This window comes from Macaca fascicularis, chromosome 19 (assembly GCF_037993035.2).
Source record: "Macaca fascicularis isolate 582-1 chromosome 19, T2T-MFA8v1.1".
Classification (NCBI taxonomy): domain Eukaryota; kingdom Metazoa; phylum Chordata; class Mammalia; order Primates; family Cercopithecidae; genus Macaca; species Macaca fascicularis.
Window position 1 is genome coordinate 1,566,738 of NC_088393.1, and position 24,014 is coordinate 1,590,751.

At 63.7% G+C, this 24,014-nt stretch overlaps 2 protein-coding genes across 5 annotated transcripts; one reads left to right on the top strand and one right to left on the bottom strand.

Moving 5' to 3' along the window:
* Positions 1 to 2,536: 2,536 nt before the first annotated feature.
* On the top strand, positions 2,537 to 12,763 carry GRIN3B (glutamate ionotropic receptor NMDA type subunit 3B). 2 transcript variants are annotated; one of them, XM_045378769.3, is made up of 9 exons: positions 2,537 to 3,053; positions 5,572 to 6,164; positions 6,945 to 7,977; positions 10,640 to 10,785; positions 10,885 to 11,000; positions 11,169 to 11,320; positions 11,633 to 11,797; positions 11,872 to 11,942; positions 12,200 to 12,763. In XM_045378769.3, exons 1-9 carry the CDS (start codon positions 2,628 to 2,630, stop codon positions 12,627 to 12,629), a joined length of 3,132 nt encoding a protein of 1,043 aa, XP_045234704.2. In that variant the 5' UTR covers positions 2,537 to 2,627; the 3' UTR covers positions 12,630 to 12,763. The 2 variants fall into 2 exon arrangements, with proteins under 2 accessions (XP_045234704.2, XP_045234706.2); XM_045378771.3 differs by lacking the exon at positions 11,633 to 11,797.
* TMEM259 (transmembrane protein 259) lies at positions 12,678 to 23,989 on the bottom strand. Of its 3 annotated transcripts, none has more exons than XM_045378772.2 (11): positions 23,619 to 23,989; positions 17,172 to 17,453; positions 16,255 to 16,354; positions 15,490 to 15,600; positions 15,116 to 15,238; positions 14,942 to 15,042; positions 14,801 to 14,858; positions 14,640 to 14,672; positions 14,427 to 14,559; positions 14,139 to 14,238; positions 12,678 to 13,925 (listed from the first exon to the last, which is right to left on the bottom strand). In XM_045378772.2, exons 1-11 carry the CDS (start codon positions 23,841 to 23,843, stop codon positions 13,380 to 13,382), a joined length of 1,812 nt encoding a protein of 603 aa, XP_045234707.2. In that variant the 5' UTR covers positions 23,844 to 23,989; the 3' UTR covers positions 12,678 to 13,379. The 3 variants fall into 3 exon arrangements, with proteins under 3 accessions (XP_045234707.2, XP_005588679.4, XP_073881259.1); XM_005588622.4 differs by having other exon boundaries at positions 14,640 to 14,723; XM_074025158.1 differs by having other exon boundaries at positions 14,640 to 14,723; positions 22,902 to 23,989.
* Positions 23,990 to 24,014: the final 25 nt, after the last annotated feature.

A 24,014-nucleotide genomic window follows, 5' to 3' on the forward strand; every position in this document is an offset into this window, starting at 1 on the left:
CACTGTGGGAGGCTGAGGCAGGATAATCACCTGAGCACAGGAGTTTGAGACCAGCCTGGGTAACATCTCTACAAAACCCCATCTCTATAAAAAATGTAAATCTTAGCCAGGTGTGGTGTGTGCCTGTGGTCCCGGCTACTTAGGAAGTCAAGGCAGGAGGATCGCTTGAGCCCATGTGGTTGAGGCTGCAGTGAGCTGCACTCAGCCTCACTCCAGCCTGGGCAACAGAGCCAGATGCAGTCTCAAAAAAATAAAAATAAAAGTGAGGCTCGGACACAGGCCAGAGTATGGGTGCACCTTGAGGATGTCACGCTCAGTGAGAGACGCCAGACACAGAAGGACATGACCTGTCTGATTCCACTCCTAGGAGGTCCGTAGAGTCTTCAGATTCACAGAGACAGAAAGGAGGATGGGAGGCGGCAGGGCTGGGGAGGGGGCGGGGAGTCAGTGTTCCTTGGGGACAGTTTCTGTTTGGGAAGATGAGAAAGTTCTGGAGAGGAGGGCGGTGAGGGCTACATAGCAATGAGTGTGCTGAACGTGGCCGAACTGTGTACCTAGAAATGGTTAAGATGGCAAATTTCACTTTATGACTTTTACCACAATAAAAGATTTTTCAAAAGTATCTTCCACGTGTCCACTTGTTCACATGGCAGCTGGGAGTAGGAATGCCCATGTTGCCATATACAGATGGGGAAACTGAGGCAGGGCACAAGGGGAGTTCCAGGAGGGCAGACACAGTCTCTGCCCCTAGGAACTCTTGCTCCTCAGAAGGTGCTGAACCCAGGGAGGGGCGGGGCCCCAGTCGTCCCTGAGGACACCAGGACCCAGCACCTCTCGCAGACCCAGGGAGAGGATCCCTTGCCCTGCTCCTGGGGACACCTGGCCAGGGGGCTGGAGAGGGTGGCCTGCGGGTTCCTGGAACTGAGCCGTCCCTCCCTCTCTCCCCAGTCGTCTCAAAATCCAATCCATTTTACCGGCTGGCACTTGGCATTTTATTCATTTCATGGAGGATTTTTTTCCTCCCTCTGGAACGTTGGCTCCAAAAGGAGATGAGGTTTGGGGTGTGTGTGTGTGTGTGTGTGTGTGTGTGTGTGAAGAAAATCACCGGAGTGTAGATCCATTCATTAGAGCTGAATGTTCCCAGCACAGCGGCTGCTCTGCTGCCCTGCGGGATCTGGGAAGACACCGCTGGGAGGATGGGACGAGGAATGTCCGGGCAGGGAGGAAGAGAGGAGGTCCTCTGCTAGATGGATAGACAGATGCAGTCGGCCCCCGTCTATCAGGGGCCTGTGGGATGCCAGGGCCCCAGAAGGACCCCCCGAGGCCCAGAGGACATAGACAGGCTTGGGGACTGGTAGATAGTGGGGAGCTATGGAAGGTTCTAGAGCACTGGAGGAGGGGAATGTGAACAAGCATCCTTGTCTGGGCGGTTGCTCAAACCACAAGCAATTATAGAGTGCCTAGTGTGTGCCAGTGTGAGACAGAGCAGCAGCCAAGCCAGACCCACCCTGACCCTCCCAGAGCTGAGTGGAAGAGATGGTCACTAAATAAGAAGAAAATGAACAAAAACTTGGTAGGCTGTTACGGAAATGTGTGGGGGTTGGGGGTGGGTAGCAGCAGGACTTAAATGGGGCAGGGAGTGGTGCTTCCTGCATTTTCTCAGTGGCAAGTAGGGAACGTTTTTCAGGGCAGGACATTTGGAACTGGGTTTTGAAGGGTGAAGAGGAGTTCTGTGGCCCAAGTTGCCTGCTCACTGCTGGAGGGCAGATCTACTCTATAGGTTCCCATCATCTATGCCTGCCTCAGTTTCCCCAGGGTGCACTGGATGTTAGAACACACCCCTGGGCTGGCCTGGTTAGAAACTGACCACTTCCTGGATGTGGGAGACAAGCATGACCCTTCCTGGGCCTCAACTTCCCTGCCTGAGCAATGGTTGACATTGGTGGAAGAGGTCAGGGATCCTGGAGAGGAACGGGGTGGGCGTCCGGGCCAATTTTATTTTGTTATTTTATTTTATTTTTTTGAGACAGAGTCTCGCTCTGTCGCCCAGGCTGGAGTGTAGTGGTGCGATCTCAGCTCACTGCAAGCTCCGCCTCCCGGGTTCAGGCAATTCTCTTGCCTCAGCCTCCCGAGTAGCTGGGACTACAGGTGCGGGACGCCACGCCCGGATAATTTTTGTATTTTTAATAGAGACGGGGTTTCACCATGTTGGCCAGGCTGGTCTCGAACTCCTGACCTCGTGATCCGCTCGGCCTCCCAAAGTGCTGGGATGACAGGTGTGAACCACCGCGCCTGGCAAGTCGGGGCCAATTTTAAAGCGCAGAGTCCTTTCTTGGCACCTCCATTCCATCTGAGGCCTGAATCAGAGCAGGGATGGGCAGGGTTAGGCGTCCCCAGCCCCCGCCAAGTGTCACCGCCGAGGCCCGCAAGCAACCATTGGGAGGCTCTATTCCCCCCCCCCGCCCACTCCGGACAAGGCGCGTCCCACTCCCCCCGCGCGGTTGCTGGGAACCCCGAGGCGGCCCGGGCGGGGTGCGGAAGGAGCGTCGGAACCTGGCCGGGTCCCTCCTCCCGTGCCGTGGTCCGGGCGGCTGAGCCCCGCGGCGAGCGGCGCCGACAACTTTGCGATGGAGTTTGTGCGGGCGCTGTGTCTGGGCCTGGCGCTGGCGCTGGGGCCGGGGTCCGCGGGGGGCCACCCGCAGCCGTGCGGCGTCCTGGCGCGCCTGGGGGGCTCCGTGCGCCTGGGCGCCCTCCTGCCCCGCGCGCCTCTCGCCCGCGCCCGCGCCCGCGCCGCCCTGGCCCGGGCAGCCCTGGCGCCGCGGCTGCCGCACAACCTGAGCTTGGAGCTGGTGGTCGCTGCGCCCCCCGCCCGCGACCCCGCCTCTCTGGCCCACGGCCTGTGCCAGGCTCTGGCGCCTCCCGGCGTGGCGGCCCTGCTCGCCTTTCCCGAGGCTCGGCCCGAGCTGCTGCAGCTGCACTTCCTGGCGGCCGCCACCGAGACCCCCGTGCTCAGCCTGCTGCGGCGGGAAGCGCGCGCGCCCCTCGGAGCCCCGGTACGCGGGACGCGCGGAGTCAGGACGTGGGGGACCCGGGGGGGCGGGAGGAAGCCCTGGGAACACCCGGAGTCAGGATGGGGGTGCCGGGACTACGTAGGCAGGGAAGGGGGATCCCGGGACGCTAGACGGGCCCCAGGGCTCAGAGATGGGGAAAACCCGGGTGTCCTCGGAGCAAAGAAACCGGAACCCAGAGGCAGAGACCCAGGGGCAGGGACCTAGACGCGGCGTTGAGAGCCCCAGGGACGCCCCTGGAACGCCCCTGCAGACCCCTTCCCAGCGCCCTAGTGGAGACCCCGCCACTGTGGCCTCTGCCCCTTCCTTGCCCAGGCCCCTTCCCTCCTTGCCCACAGACCCTTCCCTGGTCCCTGGGACCTCCTGGTCCCCACCCGGCTCTGGGGGGCTGGCTGGAGGACAGGCGGTCTCCCTCCTCACTCTAGGGGTGCAGTTTCGGGTTCTGCAGGTCTGGATCTCCCTCCTTCCATAATTCTCCCCTTCCCCTCCCAGAGGCCTCCAAGATCCCAGAGCAACCCCTGCCATTCCAACCCCAACTCCATTCCCACCCCCCACCCCACCCCCCACCCCCCACCCCAGGCAGCCTTCAAGTTCCTCTCTTCTGATCCCATCCCAGGCCCAGATCCCGGGAGCAAACGGAATTAGAAGAGAAGGGCTGTTGACTGGGTTCTGGGGACCCTGTTGTTCCCCCCGGCAGGGCTCACTGCACCCCAGATAATAAACCCCATTCCATCGCCTAGCAAGGAAGTCCCAACTCCGGACATGGGGCCTGGCTGAGCTCTATGCCCAGCTGCCCCTCCTTCCCAACCCGCGCAGGAGCCCCTGCAGCCCCTCCCTCTCCTCAGGGAGGGAGACCCTGACGCTAGAGGGGGAGTCTCTTAACCCAGCTCTGCAGGTGTCCAGGGGACCCCTGTCCCCCACCACCCTAGGGCTGCTGGGAGACGCGGGTCTCAAACCCAGGCCTGGGGCGCCCTCTGCTGCCGCCGCCAGGAGCTGCACCGCTGCAGGCCGGGGCGTGGGACCGACCCAGCGTCTTAGGGACTGGCTTGGCCCCCTGGGGACTGAGCCGCATCCCAAGCCCATCCTCCGGCGCTGGGCACCCTGCTTCCACCCTGGGAAGCGCCCTGCCCACCCGAGGGGACTGGCAAAGCTCTCCCACCTTAAATGCACTAAGTTAAATCCAGGGCCGGACGTGGTGGCTGGCGCCTGGAATCCCAGCACTTTGGGAGGCCGAGGTGGGAGGAAAACTTGAGCTCAGGAGTTTGAGATCAGCCTGGGCAATTTGGCGAGACCCCATCTCTACAATTACAAAAATCAGCTGGGCGCAGTGGTGGGCGCCTGTAATCCCAGCTACTCAGGAGATTCAGGTGGGAGGATCACTTGAGCCTGGGAGGCAGAGGTTGCAATGAGCGGTGATCGCACTACTGCACTCCAGCCTGGGCAACAACCCAGCACTGTCTACAAAAAAAAAAAAATATATATATATATATATATATATTTTATATATAATATATATACAGGCTGGGTACAGTGGCTCACGCCTGTAATCCCAGCACTTTGGGAGGCCAAGGCAGGCGGATCATGAGGTCAGGCGATCAAGACCATCCTGGTGAACACGGTGAAACCCCGTCTTTACTAAAAATACAAAAAAAAAAAAAAAAAAAAAAAAGCCGGGCGAGGTGGCGGGCGCCTGTAGTCCCAGCTACTCGGGAGGCTGAGGCAAGAGAATGGTGTGAACCCGGGAGATGGAGCGTGCAGTGAGCCAAGATCACGCCATTGCACTCCAGCCTGGGTGACAGAGCAAGACTCCATCTCAAAAAAAAAAAAAAAAAAAAAAATTCCAGGAGAACTTCCTGGATGGCACTGGGCACAAAGGGGCCCCTCAGCCCTCCATGTGCCTGGCATGGGGCAGTAATGTGTGACAAGGCTGCTAGGGGAAGCTACCTGGTTTGGCCCTAAACACAAGGCCATCACTGGGCTCACCTTTATGGGCCACGGCTCTTGGCCCTAGAGGGGTTCCCAGGCAGGTAGGTGCCACGTGAGGTCAGGACTATAAAGGAATCAGGAAGGGACCTGAGGCTGGAGGAGTTCCAAGCTGGAGCCTAGGCTCTGCCTGGAGGATGGAGAAGTCCGAATAGAGGAGGAGCAATGTGTTTGGGTTTTGAAGGATGTATAGGAGTTGGTGGGCATACAGGGAGAAAGGTATTCCATCTGGGGAACGGCACATGCAACACACACACACACACATACACACACACACACAAACACCAAGTGGGCCCATGACAAGGGTAGCTGGAGCCAAGAGAGGCTGGGAGGCTGAGCTTTGTGGGGATGGTGATGGGGAGCCATGGAAGTGTTTAGAGCAGGGCTGGGGCTGGGGGGAGGTGGAAGGGAGGTATAGCCATGCAGCTGGCATCTACTTACGGACCACCCACTGCTGGATTGGGAAGCGCTTTGTGGGGGTGGAGGTCGTCAACCCTAACTGTGGCCGCCCCTCTCCCAGAACCCATTCCACCTGCAGCTGCACTGGGCCAGCCCCCTGGAGACACTGCTGGATGTGCTGGTGGCGGTGCTGCAGGCGCACGCCTGGGAAGACGTCGGCCTGGCCCTGTGCTGCACCCGGGACCCTGGCGACCTGGTGGCCCTCTGGACAAGCCGGGCTGGCCGGGCCCCACAGCTGGTCCTGGACCTAAGCCGGCGGGACACGGGAGATGCAGGACTGCGGGCACGCCTGGCCCCGATGGGGGCACCAGTGGGGGGTGAAGCACCAGTACCCGCGGCGGTCCTCCTCGGCTGCGACGTTGCCCGTGCCCGTCGGGTGCTGGAGGCCGTACCTCCCGGCCCCCACTGGCTGTTGGGGACGCCACTGCCACCCAAGGCCCTGCCCACCGCAGGGCTGCCGCCAGGGCTGCTGGCGCTGGGCGAGGTGGCACGACCCCCGCTGGAGGCTGCCATCCATGACACCGTGCAGCTGGTGGCCCGGGCGCTGGGCAGTGCAGCCAAGGTGCAGCCAGAGCGTGCCCTCCTCCCCACCGCAGTCAACTGCGGGGACCTGCAGCCGGCCGGCCCTGAGTCTCCCGGGCGCTTCTTGGCACGGTGAGTGGGGACCCCGCTTCCCTTAGGAGGGTGTCCGGGCCACAGAGTCTGCGCTGCCCATGGATCACAAAAGGCAACATGAGGCCGGGCGCGATGGCTCACGCCTGTAATCCCAGCACTTCGGGAGGCCGAGGCGGGCGGATCACTTGAGGTCAGGAGTTCGAGACCAACCTGGCCAACATGGTGAAACCCCATCTCTACCAAAAAAAAAATTAGCCAGGCGTGGTGGCACACACCTGTAGTTCCAGCTACTCAGGAGGCTGAGGTGAGAGAATCACTTGAGCCTGGGAAGTCCAGGCTGCAGTGAGCTGAGACCGCACCACTGCGGTCCAGCCTGGGCGACAGAGACCCTCTCTCAAACACACACAGTCAGGATGCTTTGCTGATAGATGTCTTAGGTCCACAGAGGCAGTGCCCACCTGGGGAACTATCTCAGGGAGACAATGAGCTGACCTAGGAGGGAGGGAACGGGTCTCTGGCCGAGCCCTGGGGCGGTTCCTGAGAATGAACAACTCCTGGAAACAGGTGACCCCAGCTGGGCGCTTATGTGTCCGTCACTGACGTCAGGCATGGCGTATGTAGGGTGGGGGTACAGCCACGGCATCCGGGCATGGATGCCCTGGCATCAAGGGGTTAGGCTTGGGTGCACCAGGAGTGTCCACATTTGTCCTCATGATATGGACGGGGTGCCCAGTGAGAATTGGGCATGTGCTGGGCAGGGGTGAGGGAATGGAGGGGTCTGAACTTTGACACCTGACATCTCCCCCGCCCTGTCCCTAGGTTCCTGGCCAACACGTCCTTCCAGGGCCGCACGGGCCCCGTGTGGGTGACAGGCAGCTCCCAGGTACACATGTCTCGTCACTTTAAGGTGTGGAGCCTGCGCCGGGACCCACGGGGTGCCCCGGCCTGGGCCACGGTGGGCAGCTGGCGGGACGGCCAGCTGGACTTGGAACCCGGGGGTGCCGCTGCAAGGCCCCCACCCCTGCTGGGTGCCCAGGCCCGGCCCAGGCTGCGTGTGGTAACGCTGGTGGAACACCCATTTGTGTTTACCCGTGATCCGGACGAAGACGGGCAGTGCCCCGCAGGGCAGCTGTGCCTGGACCCCAGCACCAACGACTCGGCCACCCTGGACGCACTGTTCGCCGCGCTGGCCAATGGCTCAGTGCCCCGCGCCCTACGCAAGTGCTGCTACGGCTACTGCATTGACCTGCTGGAGCGGCTGGCGGAGGACACGCCCTTCGACTTCGAGCTGTACATCGTGGGTGATGGCAAGTACGGTGCCCTGCGGGACGGCCGCTGGACCGGCCTGGTCGGGGACCTGCTGGCCGGCCGGGCCCACATGGCGGTCACCAGCTTCAGCATCAACTCCGCCCGCTCACAGGTGGTGGACTTCACCAGTCCCTTCTTCTCCACCAGCCTGGGCATCATGGTGCGGGCACGGGACACGGCCTCACCCATCAGTGCCTTTATGTGGCCCCTGCACTGGTCCATGTGGCTGGGCGTCTTTGCGGCCCTGCACCTCACCGCACTCTTCCTCACTCTGTACGAGTGGCGCAGCCCCTACGGCCTCACGCCGCGTGGCCGCAACCGCAGCACCATCTTCTCCTACTCCTCAGCCCTCAACCTCTGCTACGCCATCCTCTTCGGACGCACCGTGTCCAGCAAGACGCCCAAGTGTCCCACGGGCCGCCTGCTCATGAATCTCTGGGCCATCTTCTGCCTGCTGGTGCTGTCCAGCTACACGGCCAACCTGGCTGCCGTCATGGTTGGGGACAAGACCTTCGAGGAGCTGTCGGGGATCCACGACCCCAAGGTGGGCGGCCTCGGGGGGCTGGGGGTGGCCTCGGGGGGTAGCGGGGGCCCCGGGTTGGGCTGCATGGGACAGGGGTGGTCAGCTGGGCATGGAGGATGTCCACTAGGCCAACTCTGTCCCAAGAGACATTTATTGAATTAATTAATGTATTTAAAGAAAAATGGCCGGGCACGGTGGCTCATGCCTGTACTCTCAGCACTTTGTGAGACCAAGGCGGGCAGATCACCTGAGGTCAGGAGTTCCAGACCAGCCTGGCCAACATGGTGAAATCCCATCTTTACTAAAAAATGCAAAGAATTGACGGATGGGGGCGGACATCTGTAATCCCAGCTACTCGGGAGGCTGAGGCAGGAGAATCACTTGAACCCAGGAGGCAGAGGTTGTGGTGAGTCAAGATGGCGCCACTGCACTCCAGCCTGGGTGACTGAGCAAGACTCTGTCTCAAAAAATAAAAAACAGCTGGACGCGGTGGCTCATGCCTGTAATCCCAGCACTTTGGGAAGCTGAGGCGGGCAGATCACGAGGTCAGGAGATCGAGACCATCCTGGCTAACACGGTGAAACCCTGTTCTACTAAAAATACAAAAAACCAGCCGGGCGTGGTAGCGGGCACCTGTAGTCCCAGCTACTGGGGAGGCTGAGGCAGGAGAATGGTGTGAACCCGGGAGGCGGAGCTTGCAGTGAGCTGAGATCATGCCACTGCACTCCAGCCTGGGCAACAGAGCAAGACTCCGTCTCAAACAAAAACAAAAACAAAAACAAAAACCACAGAGATGGGGGTCTGGCTATGTTGTTCAGGCTGGTCTCAAATGCCAGGGCTCAAGCAATTCTCCCACTTTGACCTCCCAAAGTGCTGGGATTATAGGCGTGAGCCGCTACACTGAGCCTATTTTTATTTTCTTTTCTTTTTTTGAGACAGATCTTGCTCTGTCGCCCAGGCTGGAGTGCAGTGGCACGACCTCAGCTTACTGCAACCTCTGCCTTCTGGGCTCAAGCGATTCTCCTGCCTCAACCTCCCAAGTAGCCAGGATTACAGGTGCCCACCACCATGCCTGGCTTTTGTATTTTTAGTAGAAACATGGTTTCACCATGTTGGCCAGGCTGGTCTCAAGCTCCTGACCTTGTGATCCTCCTGCTTCAGCCTCCCAAGTGTTGGGATTACACGAGTGAGCCACCACACCTGGTCCTATTGTCTTATTTTTTTTTTTTTTTTGAGACGGAGTCTCAGTCTTGCCCAGAGCTGGAGTGCAGTGGTGCGATCTCAGCTCACCACAAGCTCCACCTCCCAGGTTCAAGCGATTCTCCTGCCTCAGCCTCCCACAGTGCTGGGATTAGGTGTGAGCCACCGTGATTGGGTTTTCTGCCCTGTAGTGTCTCTTTTTTTTTTTTTTTTTTTTTTTTTTGAGACGGAGTCTCGCTCTGCCGCCCAGGCTGGAGTGCAGTGGCCGGATCTCAGCTCACTGCAAGCTCCGCCTCCCGGGTTCTCGCCATTCTCCTGCCTCAGCCTCCCAAGTAGCTGGGACTACAGGCGCCCGCCACCTAGCCCGGCTAGTTTTTTTTTGTATTTTTAGTAGAGACGGGGTTTCACCGTGTCAGCCAGGATGGTCTCGATCTTCTGACCTCGTGATTCGCCCGTCTCGGCCTCCCAAAGTGCTGGGATTACAGGCTTGAGCCACCGCGCCCGGCCCCTGTAGTGTCTCTTAACCTTTGGATCTGCCCAGTGGTGTCCCCTGGGGGTGCCTGGCCTGCTCCCCAGCCCCTGGTATTCCCTGTGAAACGGTAGTAAAGCGTAGATGCCATGCTGTCGGGTGAGCTGACCGTTCCCGGCAGCTCTTCCAATGTAAACGCTGCACAGCCAAGCATAGACACAGCGTTTTCATCATCCGGAAAGATCCATCAGATGCTGCTGACCTAAAGGCACGATGGGATCCAAGTTTGGGTTTTTGGTGGTGCTGGAGTCCCGTGGGGAGGCCTTGGCGGGTGTGACCTCAGCAGCCAGACCCACCTTCTCATGAGAGGTCTGCACCAGGTTACCCTGGCAGCTGTAGGGAGAACAGACCAAGGATGGTGCGGGGAGGACCCGCGGAGGGGCCTGGGCTGGTCCAGGAGGATGATGGGGAAGGAGGCTGGGTTCAATACTGGACCCCAGTCTGGGTGGGAGCCGTGGAGGGGTGAGCAGCGTGCTGAGGGTGGAGTCCCCAGGGTTTTCGGAGAAACAGGGTGTCAGAAGCAGTGAGGACAGAGCTGCCTCCGCCGAGGGTGTGAAGAGCCAGAGTGGGGGCAGATCAGGAGTGAGGTCACGGATATGTTAGAGTGGGGCTCCCGTAGGACCCCGAGGGGAGAGGCAGAGGAGGTGGTAGGATAGGCGTCGAACCCAGGGCGAGGTCCGGGTGGCGATGGACCTGCCGGCGTTTAGAACAGAGGGTCTCCACTCGGGTTGATCGTGCCCCCCGGCCCCAGGGGACCCTGGACAGTGTCTGTCTGGAGACAGCTGTGGTTGTCACGCCTGGGGTGTGCCCTGGGCATGGAGTGGCTGGAGGCCAGGAATGCAGCCTCAGCGCCCTGCAGTGCCCAGGACGGCCCCACCCCGGAGAAGGGCGCGTCCCTCAATGATCAGGAGTCCCGAGGGGCAGGCAGAAGCGCTGACGGGGTCCCCCGCGCAGCTGCACCACCCGGCTCAGGGCTTCCGCGTCGGCACCGTGTGGGAGAGCAGTGCGGAGGCGTACATCAAGAAGAGCTTCCCCGAGATGCACGCGCACATGCGGCGCCACAGTGCGCCCACCACGCCCCACGGCGTGGCCATGCTCACGTGAGCTCGGGCGCAGGGTGGGGAGGGGGCGGGGCGCAGGGTGGGGCGGGGGCGGGGCATGGGCGGGGCGACGGCTGACCCCGCTCCCGGCCCCCGCAGGAGCGACCCCCCCAAGCTCAACGCCTTCATTATGGACAAGTCGCTCCTGGACTACGAGGTCTCCATCGACGCCGACTGCAAACTGCTGACCGTGGGCAAGCCCTTCGCCATCGAGGGTGAGGGGCACCTGGGCGGGGCGGGGCGCCGGGGTCTCTGGGGACCTCCTGGGGGCAGTGGGGAGCCACGGAGGGTTTGAGGTGGGAAGAGGTGAAGTCTCACGTGTGCGGGCAGAGTTCCCCTGGGGCAGTCCCACCTGGCCCCACCGCCCGGCCCCGCGCCCCCAGGCTATGGGATCGGACTGCCCCAGAACTCACCGCTCACCTCCAACCTGTCCGAGTTCATCAGCCGCTACAAGTCCTCTGGCTTCATTGACCTCCTCCACGACAAGTGGTACAAGATGGTGCCTTGCGGCAAGCGGGTCTTCGCGGTTACAGAGGTGGGGCAGGGCCCAGGACAGAGGGTGGGGGTGGGGGGCCCTGGGCCTTGTCTGAGGTGACCAACCCCGTGCTCATTCCCCAGATATGCGTTTGTCCCCTTCTGCGCACTTCTATGCGCCCTACAAAACCCCAGTTCCAGTGCCCGCTCCTCCATGAAACCTCACTCCCCTAGCCATGGAGTCCCTGCCTCCCAGCCTGGCTCCACTGCCCCAGACCCCTCTCTCTGGCCCAAACTGTTCTCCCCCAGTTCAAGGCTCCCCAGGGGCCTGCCATTACGTGACCGTGAGGGGCTCCTGCTGTGCTGCCCCCAGACCCTGCAGATGAGCATCTATCACTTCTCGGGCCTCTTCGTGTTGCTGTGCCTGGGCCTGGGCAGCGCTCTGCTCAGCTCGCTGGGCGAGCACGCCTTCTTCCGCCTGGCACTGCCGCGCATCCGCAGGGGGAGCAGGCTGCAGTACTGGCTGCACACCAGCCAGGTGGGGACCGGGCGGGCGGCGGGCGGCCCCACCACCCCCGCCTCCTCGCCAACCGTGTCTGTCTGGGGTTTTAGAAAATCCACCGCGCCCTCAACACGGAGCCGCCAGAGGGGTCGAAGGAGGGAACGGCAGAGGCGGAGCCCAGGTAAGTGGTATAAGTGGTGATCGGGGCGGACCACATCCCAGGACGACCCAGACTCACCCCACCAGCTCGCCCCGAAGCCGGCCGCTGGGTGCAGGAGGTTCGCGCAGGTCCCCCGCCCACCCCCGGACGGCTCTGTGCACACCGCAGCTCCCTGGTTGTGCCTATCGGCCATCCTCTGCTCTCAGTGGCCCCTGCAGAGGCCGAGGGCGCGAGACGGCTGCCCCGGCAGACACTGACCAGGCCGGTTCCGTCCCCAGCGGCCCCGAGGTGGAGCAGCAGCAGCAGCAGCAGGGCCTGCCAGTGGCTCCAGAGGGCTGGAAACGGGAGCGCCGGGTCGTGGACAAGGAGCGCCGCGTGCGCTTCCTGCTGGAGCCCGCCGTGGTTGTGGCGCCCCAAGCGGACGCAGAGGCGGAGGATGCCCCGCGAGAGAGCCCCGTCTGGCTGTGCTCCAACGGCCGCCCGCCCGCTGCAAGGCCCACGGGAGCCCCGCAGCCCGGGGAGCTGCAGGAGCTGGAGCGGTGCATCGAGATAGCGCGCGAGCGGCTCCGCCAGGCCCTGGTGCGGCGCGGCGAGCTCCTGGCACAGCTCGGGGACAGCGCACGCCACCGGCCTCTGCGCCTGCTTCAGGCCTCAGCGGCCCCCGGGGAGGACCCACCACACTCTGGCCGACGGCGGAGCCGCGAGTAAGGTGGCAGCCAGGCCCTTTGGGCTCAAGACACACACATAGCGCAGTGGGCCGCTGTCAACAGACAGTTTATTCTATATACAAACACAATTTTGTACACTGCAATTAAATAGAATGGAATGAGCGCTCCTCCGCATTCCTCTCCGAGTGACTGGTTTGGCCCCCGGCCCACTCCACCCCGAGTGGGGCTGGCCCACAGCCCTGGCTGCTGCTGATGTTGGCACCTGCACCCCACGTCCCTATGCCCGAGGCACAAGCTCTACTCTCCTGGGAACCCCAGGCCTGGTGCACACGCGGGGAGGGCCGGGCCATGGAGAAGGCACTGCAGGGAGCACCAGGCAGAGCCGGGCTGAGGCCGGAAGGGACAGCGCTAGGGTCCAAGGCCCCGCTCCATCCCGGCCTCTCCTCCACACCTCCGCCTTGCTCAGAGACCTGCACCATGGGACCCCACTCCATCCTCAAGACGGTTCATTACAGACCTTTCACCAAGCCCCCTCCAGAACCTTCCACAGAACCCCACCCCCTCTCTTTGCTGGCCAGCTCAAACAGCTCACTATCGGGTACAAGCCTCGGGCACAACCTCACACCACGGGGAGGGAAGCCCGCCTTCCGGGCAAACCCCATGACACCCTGAAAGCCCCCGACACAGGCTGGGCAGTCCCAGAGGAAGGAGGTGGCGACTCCCCAGCCCCCACAGGCTCCAGAAGGTCAAGCCCAGCCAGTAGGGGTCAGAGGCGGCTCAGCTGTGCGGCTCAGGACCCAGCCTCCAAGGGCACCTCTGTTGGGGCCATGGAGGCCGGGCTAGGCCCGCCCACTGCAGCTGCCAGGGGAGTTGTGTCGGAAGCTGCGGAGTCACTCGTGGGGACACTGTCCTGAGGGGCGTTAGGGAGGCCCCCGGCAGGGACCAGTGGGCTGGCTGGACGCCGCTCCAGGAGGGAGGCGCTCAGGCCAGACAGGAAGGAGGCGTCTGTGATGATGGCAGCGGTCTCTGCCATCCAGCCCAGGTCACCACCAGCAGCTGCTGCCACTGAGGCTGCTGCGGCCACCAGGGAGCTGGGCGCCGTGGCCACAGGCCCGGGACTCCCTCCGGCACCGGGCGAGACGGGGCCCAGGGCGGGGGGCTGGCTGGCAGAGTCCGGGGCGGTAGCCGGGGCGCCCGAGTTGTTGTTCATGTCATCGGGCAGCACCGTGGGGGTCCCAGGGCCCAGTGGTGGTGCCTGCAGCAGCATCTCCTGGATGCGGACCTGCTGCAGGATGGCGGGCAGCTCGTAGTGGTGGAAGAAGTAGATCATGGAATGCTGCGGGAGAGTGGGCGGGAGTCAGGACGGGCCGCCCCTGCTCCGCCCAGCCACTGCTCCCAGAGGGCAGCCCACCCCGCAGGGCTTCTTCCCAGGACCATCCGCTGCCTCTGCCCGCCTGGGCCCACCCTGCAGGGCTTCTTCCCGGGCTGCGGCCTCTCCCGCTTGGAAAGGCACGGCTGGCCCGCCCCCTGCTTGCCGCCTGGGCCTCACCTGGATGAAGAGCCAGGAGGTGACCAGGGCCAGGCTGCTGTACTGCCCATTGAAGCGGTAGTGGTAGGCATAGAAGGCGAAGTGGTAGAGATAGAAGAACCTGCGGGGCGGGGTGTGAGGGCGTCGGGGCTGCCCCGCCCCACCGCAGGTCCCACCCCGCCAGGCCACGCCCCTGGGGTTCCCCCCCCCCCCCCCCCCCCCGCCCCCTGCTCCAACACGCCTCCCTCTATCAGCCCCCGACCCCTGCCCACCAGCACCCTCTCCATCCTGCCCCCGCGCCGCGCTCACCGCAGCCAGTGCCGCTTGCTGGTGCTGGTGTGGCAGCAGATGGCGTCGTACTGGTCCGCGAGCCACACGATGAGGATGATGTAGAAGGCGGTGGTGGTGTCGTTGAAGAACTCGGACATGATGGCCTCCATCCCTGCGGGGAGAGGCGGCGCCGATTGGAGCGGGCGGGGTGGGGTGCGGCGCAGGGCGGGGGAGGCCGGGTGGGGTCCTCACCGACGAGGGCCAGGATGACGGTCAGCAGGGGCGCTGCGGGGAAGGCGATGGCCATGTTCATCTCCAGCATCTGCAGCAGGTCCACTGCGGGCACAGGGCGGCAGGCGCCCGGTGAGGGCCTGGAGGACGCCCGCCCCGCCCCGCGCCGGCGGGCCACTCACCGATGAAGACGAAGATCTGGTGGTGCGAGTACCGCAGCAGCATGGACACGCTCAGCGTCTGCAGGGGGCGCGCGGGAGGGGCTGTGAGGGGCTGCTTGGCTCCCGCCCCGCCAGCGCCCACGCCCGCCCCGAGGCACTCACGAAGATGACCATGATGACGAAGGCGGCCAGGTACGACGTGCGCGCCATCCACATGCTCACGAAGCGGTAGTGCTCGCCGGACACCACGTTCCGCAGGAAGCCTGCAGCGGAGAGGGCCGTGAGCGCCCGCCGCAACCTGCGCCCTCGCAACCTCCGGCCCAGGGCGTGCCTCACCCTTGTTCTCCTCGTTCTCCGCCAGGCCCTTCACGCTGGACATGAGGATGTCGTCGTAGCCCAGAAACTCATCCAGCAGCAGGCGGCTGAAGCGGTCCCCAAAGCACTGGTCCCGCGTGGGGTCTGCGGGCGGGTGGATCAGGGAGCCGGGAGCCCTGCCCCAGCTGGTTCCATCGCTGAGGCCCCACCTGCCTCCCGGCCCTGCCCGTTCTTAGGAAACCACTCAGGAACCGCAGCCGTGGGAAGCGCGCCTGGGGTGGCGCAGACCCCCGTGCTTCCTGCACAGCCCCCAGCCCCGCACCTGCAGGAGGAGACCCCAGGGAGGAGGAGAGGCCCCGCCATGGAGCTCCCCCAGCCCAGCAGCTCAGACTCACCCAGGGTGACCACCATGACAGGGATACTCAGACGCTGGCGGGTGGCCGGCGACAGGCGCAGGAAGCCATACTCCAGCGAGTACTCCACGATGTATTCGTCCTGTGGCCACACTGCGGGGCAGAACCAGGGGCAGGTCAATGCCCCCCGCCCCATCCCCCACCACTGCCTCCAGGCGAGGCAGGTGTTGAGGGGCAGAAGGTGAGACCTGCTGAGTCCTGGGCCCCTGGTGGGTGCTGGGAGGACCCGACATGGACACTCGGGATGGTGCCCACCCACACTGGTGTCCCGCCCTGTGTCTGCAGAGGCTGGCCAGGCTCCTCCCGTGGCCCCCTGTCCCTGGCTGGGGCTGGCTGGGTGCAGGGCTGCCCCTCTGCCCTGGCGGCCTGTCAGCACACCCCCAACACTTCAGAGGCCGCGGCCCTCTGGATAGACCGCCTGCTGCTGCCAGATGGGCAGGGGCAGGGGCTTCCCTGAGCACAGCCAGCCAGAACTCCGAGCTCACAGCCAAAGGGGCCCATCCCCTCCAAGTTGCCGTTCACAAGAGGGTCCCAGAGAGGATGAGCTGAGCCAGTTACCCCAGGCCCTGGGGTGTCCCCACAGCCTCGTATGCTGACAGATGGGGAAGTCGAGGCACGGAGCTGCCCTGAATGGTCCAGGGCATGTGGCCAGCAGGCTGGGGATGTTCGGAGGGACCCCACCTGCGCCCCGGCACCCAATGGCTGGGGCAGCCCTGTGAGGCAGCACACCTTTGGTGGGTGGCCTACCTTTGGTGGGCGTCTCGGGGAAGGGGAACTCCTGGCTGTCATTCAGGGCCTCTGTGCTACTCGGCGGCTTGAACACCTTGGGCTCGATGTCCAGCTCAAACTGTGGGCGACCAGGGACCAGGGCGTCAGCAGCGCCAGCCCAGGCTGTGAGGACCCGGCCTGAGGATGCAGTCCTGCTGACAGGAAGACGCTGCGTGCCTCGGCCTCTGCCCCATCACCGACCAGGCCAGGGTGGACTGCACGTGCCTCCTGCCTCAGCCGGGATCCCACCTCAACACCAAGCCTGCCCTGCTGGAGGCCATCTCCAAGCGTGGGTCTGAGTCCTGAAGCTGGGGAAGGGCCAGCCACAGACAGTGGGCCCCATGGAGGGGTCTATTATGCTCTGGCCAAACGCTCAAACTCTTGGGGTTGGCTTTGTGGGAACAGGTGGGACCCCAAACCCTGACTGCTGAAGCAAAAAGATCTCCCACCAGGCCGTGGGGCCCAACACAGCCACCTGGTCCCACCAGTGCCCGAGGCCACCACAAGCTGACCAGGCACCCAGCACCTCTGCAGGCAGCGGGGGACCTCAGCACGGTGAGGATGGGCCCAGAGCTCTCACCTCCCAGCCCCCAGGCCCCTCAGTTATTCCTGCCCACCGCACCCCCAGGCCCAGCCAATCCCCTCCCGGGACAGCTGGACTCTCGAAGGCTGGAGTCTGCCCAGCCCAGGCCTCCAGCAGGGAGACAGGTGGAGGGTTTGGCTTCAGAGCCCCCAGGCCACCAAAAGCCATGGCAGGCAGAGGCAGGCCTGTCTGCATGCCAGGTCCCTGAAAGTCAAGAACCCCAACATCCTGTCTGTGTCAGGAACTGCCCCTTCAGCCACGAGCATTTACGGGGCACCGGCCTCTGCCGCGGCTGAGCCCAGCCCTGGCTCACCTTGATGGAGCTGTTCCCAAACATCTCCATGGTCAGCTCCTCCTCCTCCTCGTCTTCCACGTCCAGGCTACTGCCTGGCTCCACGGCCAGGCCCGGGAAGCTCCCGGAGCCTCCGCCGTCACAGAACTGCAGGAAGACGGGCGCGCGGCTCGAGTTGTGCCGCACCTCCACACGCAGGATGCCCTCGCGAGGCCACTTGTCACGCACATGCTCCAGGCAGTTGATGGGCGAGCGGGAGAAGACGATATGGATGTAGGCCAGGACGAAGAGCACAAACAGGGCCTGGGGGACGGCCGGCAGTCAGTGGGCTGCCCCAGGACCGCTGCAGCCGACACCTGAGGTCCTACAGGGTGGGGCGCGCTGGGCTGCCCAGGACAGGGGAAAGGAAACCCCAGAAGCCGAATTGGGCTCTGAGGACCCCGGGTCCCCCCCACACTGACCGCACCTGGCCAACCCCTCACGCAGCCCAAGTGACTGAGGATCCCGGGGACACCCCACTCCAACCCTGGAAGGGCTCTACCACCTGTGGCCTGGCTCTGACAGGCCCCCAGGGCTTAGGCAAGGCCTGTGACTGCCCCGCACCTCCTCAGGGGTGAGCCGGATGAAGCCAGCAGGCTGGGGCCCTCTCAGATGCGCACAGGACCCCCCCCGAACCAGGGAAGAGACGAGGCTGGACTCAGACCCACCAAGTGGAGCACACCAGGCCTCTCTGCCAGCCAACAGCTCCCGCCCTGCAAGGAGCAGCCTGAGTGCTGCCGCCACCCAGGGGCCACCAGCTGGGCCCACTGCTACGAAAGACTGGCACAGGCCTCCACAGACCATCCTGCTGCTTCCTGCCTCACCTTCCACTGTGTCCCCAGCACTCCCTGATCTCACCAGCTGAAAATAGCTTCTCTCACCTGACGGGGCGCCCCGTGCACCCCTCCCAGGCCTGGCGGGGCCAGCCGCAGCTGCTGGGGAGACAGTGGCCCTCCACGGCAGGGCCAGGCTGTCGTGCCCCGCAAGGCACAGTCTATGAACTGGGGTGGCAGCAGCTCTCACCTGGGGGCTCCTGCCCAGGGGATGCTGGGGACATCTGTGGTTGTCACAACTAGGGGAGCTCCCGGCATGGAGTGGATGAGGCAAGGGATGCTGCTCAGCACCCAGCAGTGCCAAGGACAGCCCCACCCCAACGTCCACAGGGCCTGGGGAGCCCACGCCCCAGCATGCTGCAGGCACAACTCAGAGGGGGCCCTCTAGGGGCAGTTCAGGGCAGCCCCTCTTCCACCTGCCCACCTCATCATCTGGCAGCTTGGCTGCCCACTGTACCTCCCAACCTGAGGTCTAGGCATCACCCCCCGAACCTGGTGAGGGTCACGTCCACCTGCTGCCCCGATCTGGGAAACTGAGGACCCAGCTGGGCCAAGGGGGCGCCCACGGCCGCATGGAACCCCAGACTCTCAGGGAAAAATTGACCAGACTCAAAACCACAAGCCAGAGAGGCCTGCAGCACAGGACCCCTCCCTGACCTGCTGGCAGGTGCACCGAGGCCCGGGGCGCAGTGAGCCACCTGTGGCCGCACAGCCATGGGCAAGACCAGCAGGAGCCTCAACTCTTCCCACAGGGAGCCGGGCCTCCTCTCCAGAGCCCTCTGCAGACCCAGCAAAGCAACCCACTGCTGGCCCGGCTGCAGTGCTGTGACCTGAGGGAGGCCCTGAGTCTGAGCATAGATGAAGCCCTGGGTCCAGCCGCACCTGCAGCTGGGCTCGCCCCATCACACTCGCCAGGTCCAGGAGCTGCAGAACCCCTGGGCTGATCTGAACTGCATTTCCAGTCATTACAGCCAAAGGAGTGCAGGGGATGGAAGTTCGCACAGCACTGAGATTGAAGCAGAAACAGGCGACAGCAGAACCCTGACCACCACGAATTCAGGTCCCCGCCCACAGATGCCGAAGCTACAAATGGGTGGTGGGCGGGAGGAGGGGGCAGGGCCCTCTGCTGGGGAGGGTTCCCCTGTGTCCTGGGGGAGGCAGGGAGGGCAGTATGAACGGTGGGCAGCCCTGGAGCCTGAGATGCCTTCAAAGCCTAGGACTTCCCCCATATGGCATCTGGGGACAGGAGCCACAGAGGCTGGGCCCAGTGGTGGGTCACGGTCAGAGACGCTGACCCAGCAGTCCCTCGGCTCAGCACCCTCAGGAGAGAGGGGCCGGCCAGGCCCACAGTGGATGCGCTGGTGGCCATGCTCAGCCTTCCAGGCCCAGACGTCCAGCAGGAGCTGTGCCCAGGACAGCTATGGACCCTGTGCCAAGATGTTCCAAAAAGTGCTGACACACAGTGGGCCGAGGTCGGGGCTGCCCAACGCTTCCCAAGGGACGCACGGCTGTTACCATCCCTGGTTTATAGATGAGGAACTGACGCAGAGTTCCTGACAGACCTGGACCTGCTGAGGTCACATGGCCAGGAGGGAGGGGCCGGGGCAGTGCCAGGCTGCACACTTAAGGCCCCACAGAGAAGAGCAGCGCCTGGGGTCGCCCTGAGGAAGGGTGTGAGTGACCTGTCCTATGAACACAGCAGACATGATGAGAGGATGCCAGTGTCTTCACACAATGTGCACACACTCCAGTGGAAGACGCCAAGTCCCCCAGACGCTATGACTCAGATGTCACTGTCTCTGCCCCATCAGGTACTCCGTGCTGACCGGGCTCAGGAACCCCCAGCCCGGGCCCACCACGGTCCTTCTTCCCTGACAGCCTGACCAGGAATCTGCCCCACTGGATGAGGCCTGCTCCCACCAAAGCCTCAGCTCCCCCACAATCTCCCACCACAAAACAAGGAGCAGGCACCGCCCAGCCAGACATAGGCTCATCTTGAGTCCCGGGTCCTCCTCCCCAAGACCTGTCATCAGCCACCTTGCAGCAGACACCTCACCTGGCCCGGCCTGGCACCACACGCCCAGGCAGCCTCGTCCACACCCACAGCAGCCCTCCCCAGGGATCTCAACTGCAAATGCTCCCACGGGCCCCTGGCCACCCTCCGCCCGCAGCCTGGCTCAGCCACTGGCACGTCTTGGGTGGTACAGACCCCACACTCCATGGCCCTGTCCCTGACTCCAGCTCCCCAGCAGCTGCCCACCTGCTCCAGCCCCAGTGCCTTCCCACACGCCCTCCAGCTGCCTAGACAGCCTGCCCCGTCCCACTGGCTGTGGCAGGAAGCCCTGCCCACCCCCGACAGGAGTCACCCCACCCCTATGGCCCTTTCTTCCTCCGGGTCAGCCCACACACCGCTGTACCCACAGGAGCTCCTCCCCCAGCCCGGGGCTGTGCTCACCACACCAGGAAGCTTCCTGGATGTTCTGGCCACGGCTCCCAGGCACCCAAACACTCAGCCACCCGGTGGACCTCTCCCTTCCTGTCTCCCCAGAGACCTGGAGGGCCAGGAGCAGCCTGCTCCCTCTCTGGGTATTTGAGCGACCCACAGACTGACGGACAAGCCTGCAGAGCCACACTCTCCTCCTCAGGTGGGGCACAGAGCCCTCAGCCCCGGCCAGGAAACGCTACCTGGGGCTCCCCTTTGTCCACCTGGGGTGCTTCCGGCCTCCAGGCCACGGGGTCCTCTCCTTCTACCGCAGCCTCACAAAGTGGCCTCAATGTGACAGGTCCCCCATTCCGAGCACGGCCCCTGGGGTCTCATATACCTTGTCTTTCATCCTCACAACGACCCCACCAGAGGAGCCCCGTTACTCCCCGTGGCTAGGGGTGGGCCCTTGCCCATGTCCAGTGCACTGAGTCGAGACCCCCTTCACCCTGTGGGCATCCACTCAGTGGTCACCTGGGTCCGGAGCCCAACTGCACAGGTGCGGGCACCCAGTGACAGCACCCTAGGATGGACGGTCTCTGCCACGCTGGCTTCGGGGCCATGAAGGCCAGCAGAGGTGGGTGCTGAGGCTGGAGGGAGGTCTCCCCAGGGCCTCTGGAACACAGGCCCCTGCCGCCTCTTCTCTCCCCAGCACCTGGTACTGCCTGGCATTTCCTAAAACCACCCAGGCAAGGGTGAGGGGCTGAGGGGCCTCGTGCTGGCTCAGGGCTGGGAGCTCCTGGCATTTCGTGAAGCCACCCAGGCATGGGGGAGGGCCGGGGGGCTCCATGCCAGCTCAGGGCTGGGAGCTCAGCGGCACAGGGGCCACAGAATGAAGAAACCTTGAAGGGACCGCACCAGGGAGGACCTGGCTCTCTGCAGGGAGAGCCCCGGAAGCCGGGTGGGCAGGAAGCAGAAGAGCCTTCTGGAATTCAAGGCAGCCTCTGAGAGCCAGTCCTAGCCTGCAGTTTGCAGATAAGTAAAAGTGAAGGCGGCAAGGTCAGATTCTGAACCACCAGATTACCTGGTGGAGAATTCACAACGAACCGATTTCCCCACCCAGGCCGGGCACGGGGGCTCACACCTGTAATCCCAGCATTTCTGGAGGCCAAGGTGGGCGGGTCGCCTGAAATCAGTTTTGAGACCAGCCTGGCCAACATGGCAAAACCCATGTCTACCAAAAATACAAAAAAAGTAGCTGGTTGTGGTGGCAGGCGCCTGCAGTCCCAGCTACTCGGGAGGCTGAGGCAGAATTCCAGGCTGAGTTCCAGAATTGCTGGAACCCAGGAGGTGGAGGTTGCAGTGAGCCGAGATTGAGCCACTGCATTCCAGCCTGGGCGACAGAGCAAGACTCCATCTCAAAAAAAAAAAAAAAAATTCACCACCCAGAGATCTCGCAGCCCAGAGCCCCCTGCTGAGAGAGGAGGGATGGGGGGCGCTAAGAACCTCCCCAGAATCTCCACCCTCCACAGGAGAGGGGGGACCTCCAGCTCTGGCCCAGCCCCATCTGACCACCTGTGAGTGGTACCTGCCTGGAGATAAGAGTTGGGTAGGCTTGATCCCTTTCCAAACTGGGACGTGGTGGGACGGAAGCCCAGGCAACAGGGATGCACCTCCCAGGGAGGCTGAGCTCTGTCGGGGGCACCTGGCCTGGCACCCAGCACACATCCTCCACAAAGCTAAGGACAGAGCGGCTCCATCCTGGACCCAGGCTACTCCATGGAAGGAAAACCCACGTCCACAGACCAGCCTCCGTCCACAGTTTCAGGTCCCGTCTGTGGACCCCAGAGCAGGGAAAGGCCGCCTGCCCGAGTAACCCTTCACAGTCCTGCTCAGATGCCCAGAGGCAACCACGCCACTCTGGAGGGCTGCAGGGAGGAAGAAGGTGGGAAGGATGACGGGCTGAGCTCTGGCCTGGGGAGGCCACAGATCTGGAGGCTAAGGGGCCTCCCTTGAGGCGGCGGTAGGCTGGGACCCACACGCAGGTCTGCAGGACGGCCAAGCTCCAGCTCCACCTGCTGAGCCCAAAAGAGCAGCCGGCTCCTGACCAACAGGCCTGGCCCGCCAGCGTCAGCCCCCTCTCTGCAGACTAGCTCCAAAAAGCTCACGGCGCAAGTTCAGCACCCCGCCAAGCCCCAGCACTGCGGTGTTCTGATGCAAAACAAAAACGGCCATGTCTCCATTTCCCCAGGTGGTCCAGGACCCCGGCCAACTTGTTTTCTGAGGGGCTGCACCTGCTGCTGAGCCCCTCCTGTCACCCAAGACAGACTCCTTCTCAGAGGGACTCAGGCCAGTACTGCACGGCTGAGACCTCTGTGCCATCTGAGAAGGGCAGGAGGGGGACAGAGGCCAAGACGCAGAGGTCGGTGCCTCATACAGGAGGCACGGGAGACAGACCTGAACTCCTGGGTCAGGAAGGGGGTGGGGACCAAGCGGAGGAGGCCGGGGATGGGCTGGAACGCTGCTGCCGGTGACTTTACCGCTAACCCTAGGGAGGTGACCTCAGCTAAGTCACATTCCCCTGAGGCTCAGGAGAGGGGAACGAGGTGGGGGCAGGTGGAAGCCTACAAGAGAGAGCCCCACCAGGAGGAAGAGTGGGGAGTGGACTTCCAGGGCTGGGGCTGGTCCAAGGGAGCCCTGGGTCAGACTGGGTTCTGGGCCAGCACACGGGGAGTGGAAAGAGGCCTCGGGACTGAGGGTCACAGGCGGCAGAGTCAGGGGTCAAAGGGCGGGAGGTGCTCCGTCGCAGGCCAGGACCGGGCTCCAAGCCTGGGTAGATAGGGACCGGGGAAAGGCGGTCGCCGGGGACAGGATGGTCCCTGGAGGGGGCTGAGATGGAGATTTCCAGAGAACAGCGGCTTCTAGTGCAGTGGCAACCGGCCTTCCCGGGTGTACGTCCCCGGGCGGGATGGGGTCACGAGACGGTGTCCCTGGCCAATCCCAGGGTCAGAGGTCGCGAGGGAGGACCCTAACCGGTAGAGTCGGATCTAGGCCTCGGGGTGCAGGGTGGCGCTCGGTGTCCCCACCGAGGCCAGGGGCCGCAGTCGCAGGTCGCAGACATGGGGGTCAGGCCGGGCGCTGGGGTCAAGGGTCGGGGGTCGGCGCCGCGGTCACCTTGAGCAACACGAAGAACTCGAAGAGACGGCGGAAGGCGGGCGGGAAGAGCCGCGAATAGGTGACAGCCATCTTGAAGAACAGCGCGTGGAACAGCCGGTCGCGCACGTTGATGAGGGGGTTGGGGTTGAGGTTGGGGGTGCGAGGCCCGCGCGCAGGGGCCGGGCCGCCGCCGCCGCCGTTGGGCCCAGGCCCCGGAGCTCCGGGCGCCGCGTGCTCCGACATGCCGCCCAGCGTCGCGCCCTAACGGCCCGCAGGTGTCCGAGGGCGCCTCCCGGCCGCCATCGGCCGCCCTTACCGCCGCCGCGCTCCTTACGGCCGCCCGGCCGCTGCCGCCATCTTCCGCCTCCTCGTCCTGCTGCGGCCCTGCTGACGCTAGCGAGTCGCCACGCCGGG

Excerpts from the sequence above, each read along its gene's own strand:
- GRIN3B (XM_045378769.3), top strand. The coding sequence starts at position 2,628 with ATGGAGTTTGTGCGGGCGCTGTGTCTGGGCCTGGCGCTGGCGCTGGGG. Across the intron at positions 11,321-11,632 it reads GGGTCTTCGCGGTTACAGAG|ACCCTGCAGATGAGCATCTA; the intron begins GTGGGGCAGGGC and ends TGCTGCCCCCAG. Across the intron at positions 11,943-12,199 it reads ACGGCAGAGGCGGAGCCCAG|CGGCCCCGAGGTGGAGCAGC; the intron begins GTAAGTGGTATA and ends TTCCGTCCCCAG.
- TMEM259 (XM_005588622.4), bottom strand. The coding sequence starts at position 23,843 with ATGTCGGAGCACGCGGCGCCCGGAGCTCCGGGGCCTGGGCCCAACGGC. Across the intron at positions 15,043-15,115 it reads GGAGAACGAGGAGAACAAGG|GCTTCCTGCGGAACGTGGTG; the intron begins GTGAGGCACGCC and ends TCTCCGCTGCAG. Across the intron at positions 14,859-14,941 it reads TCGTCATCATGGTCATCTTC|ACGCTGAGCGTGTCCATGCT; the intron begins GTGAGTGCCTCG and ends CGCCCCCTGCAG.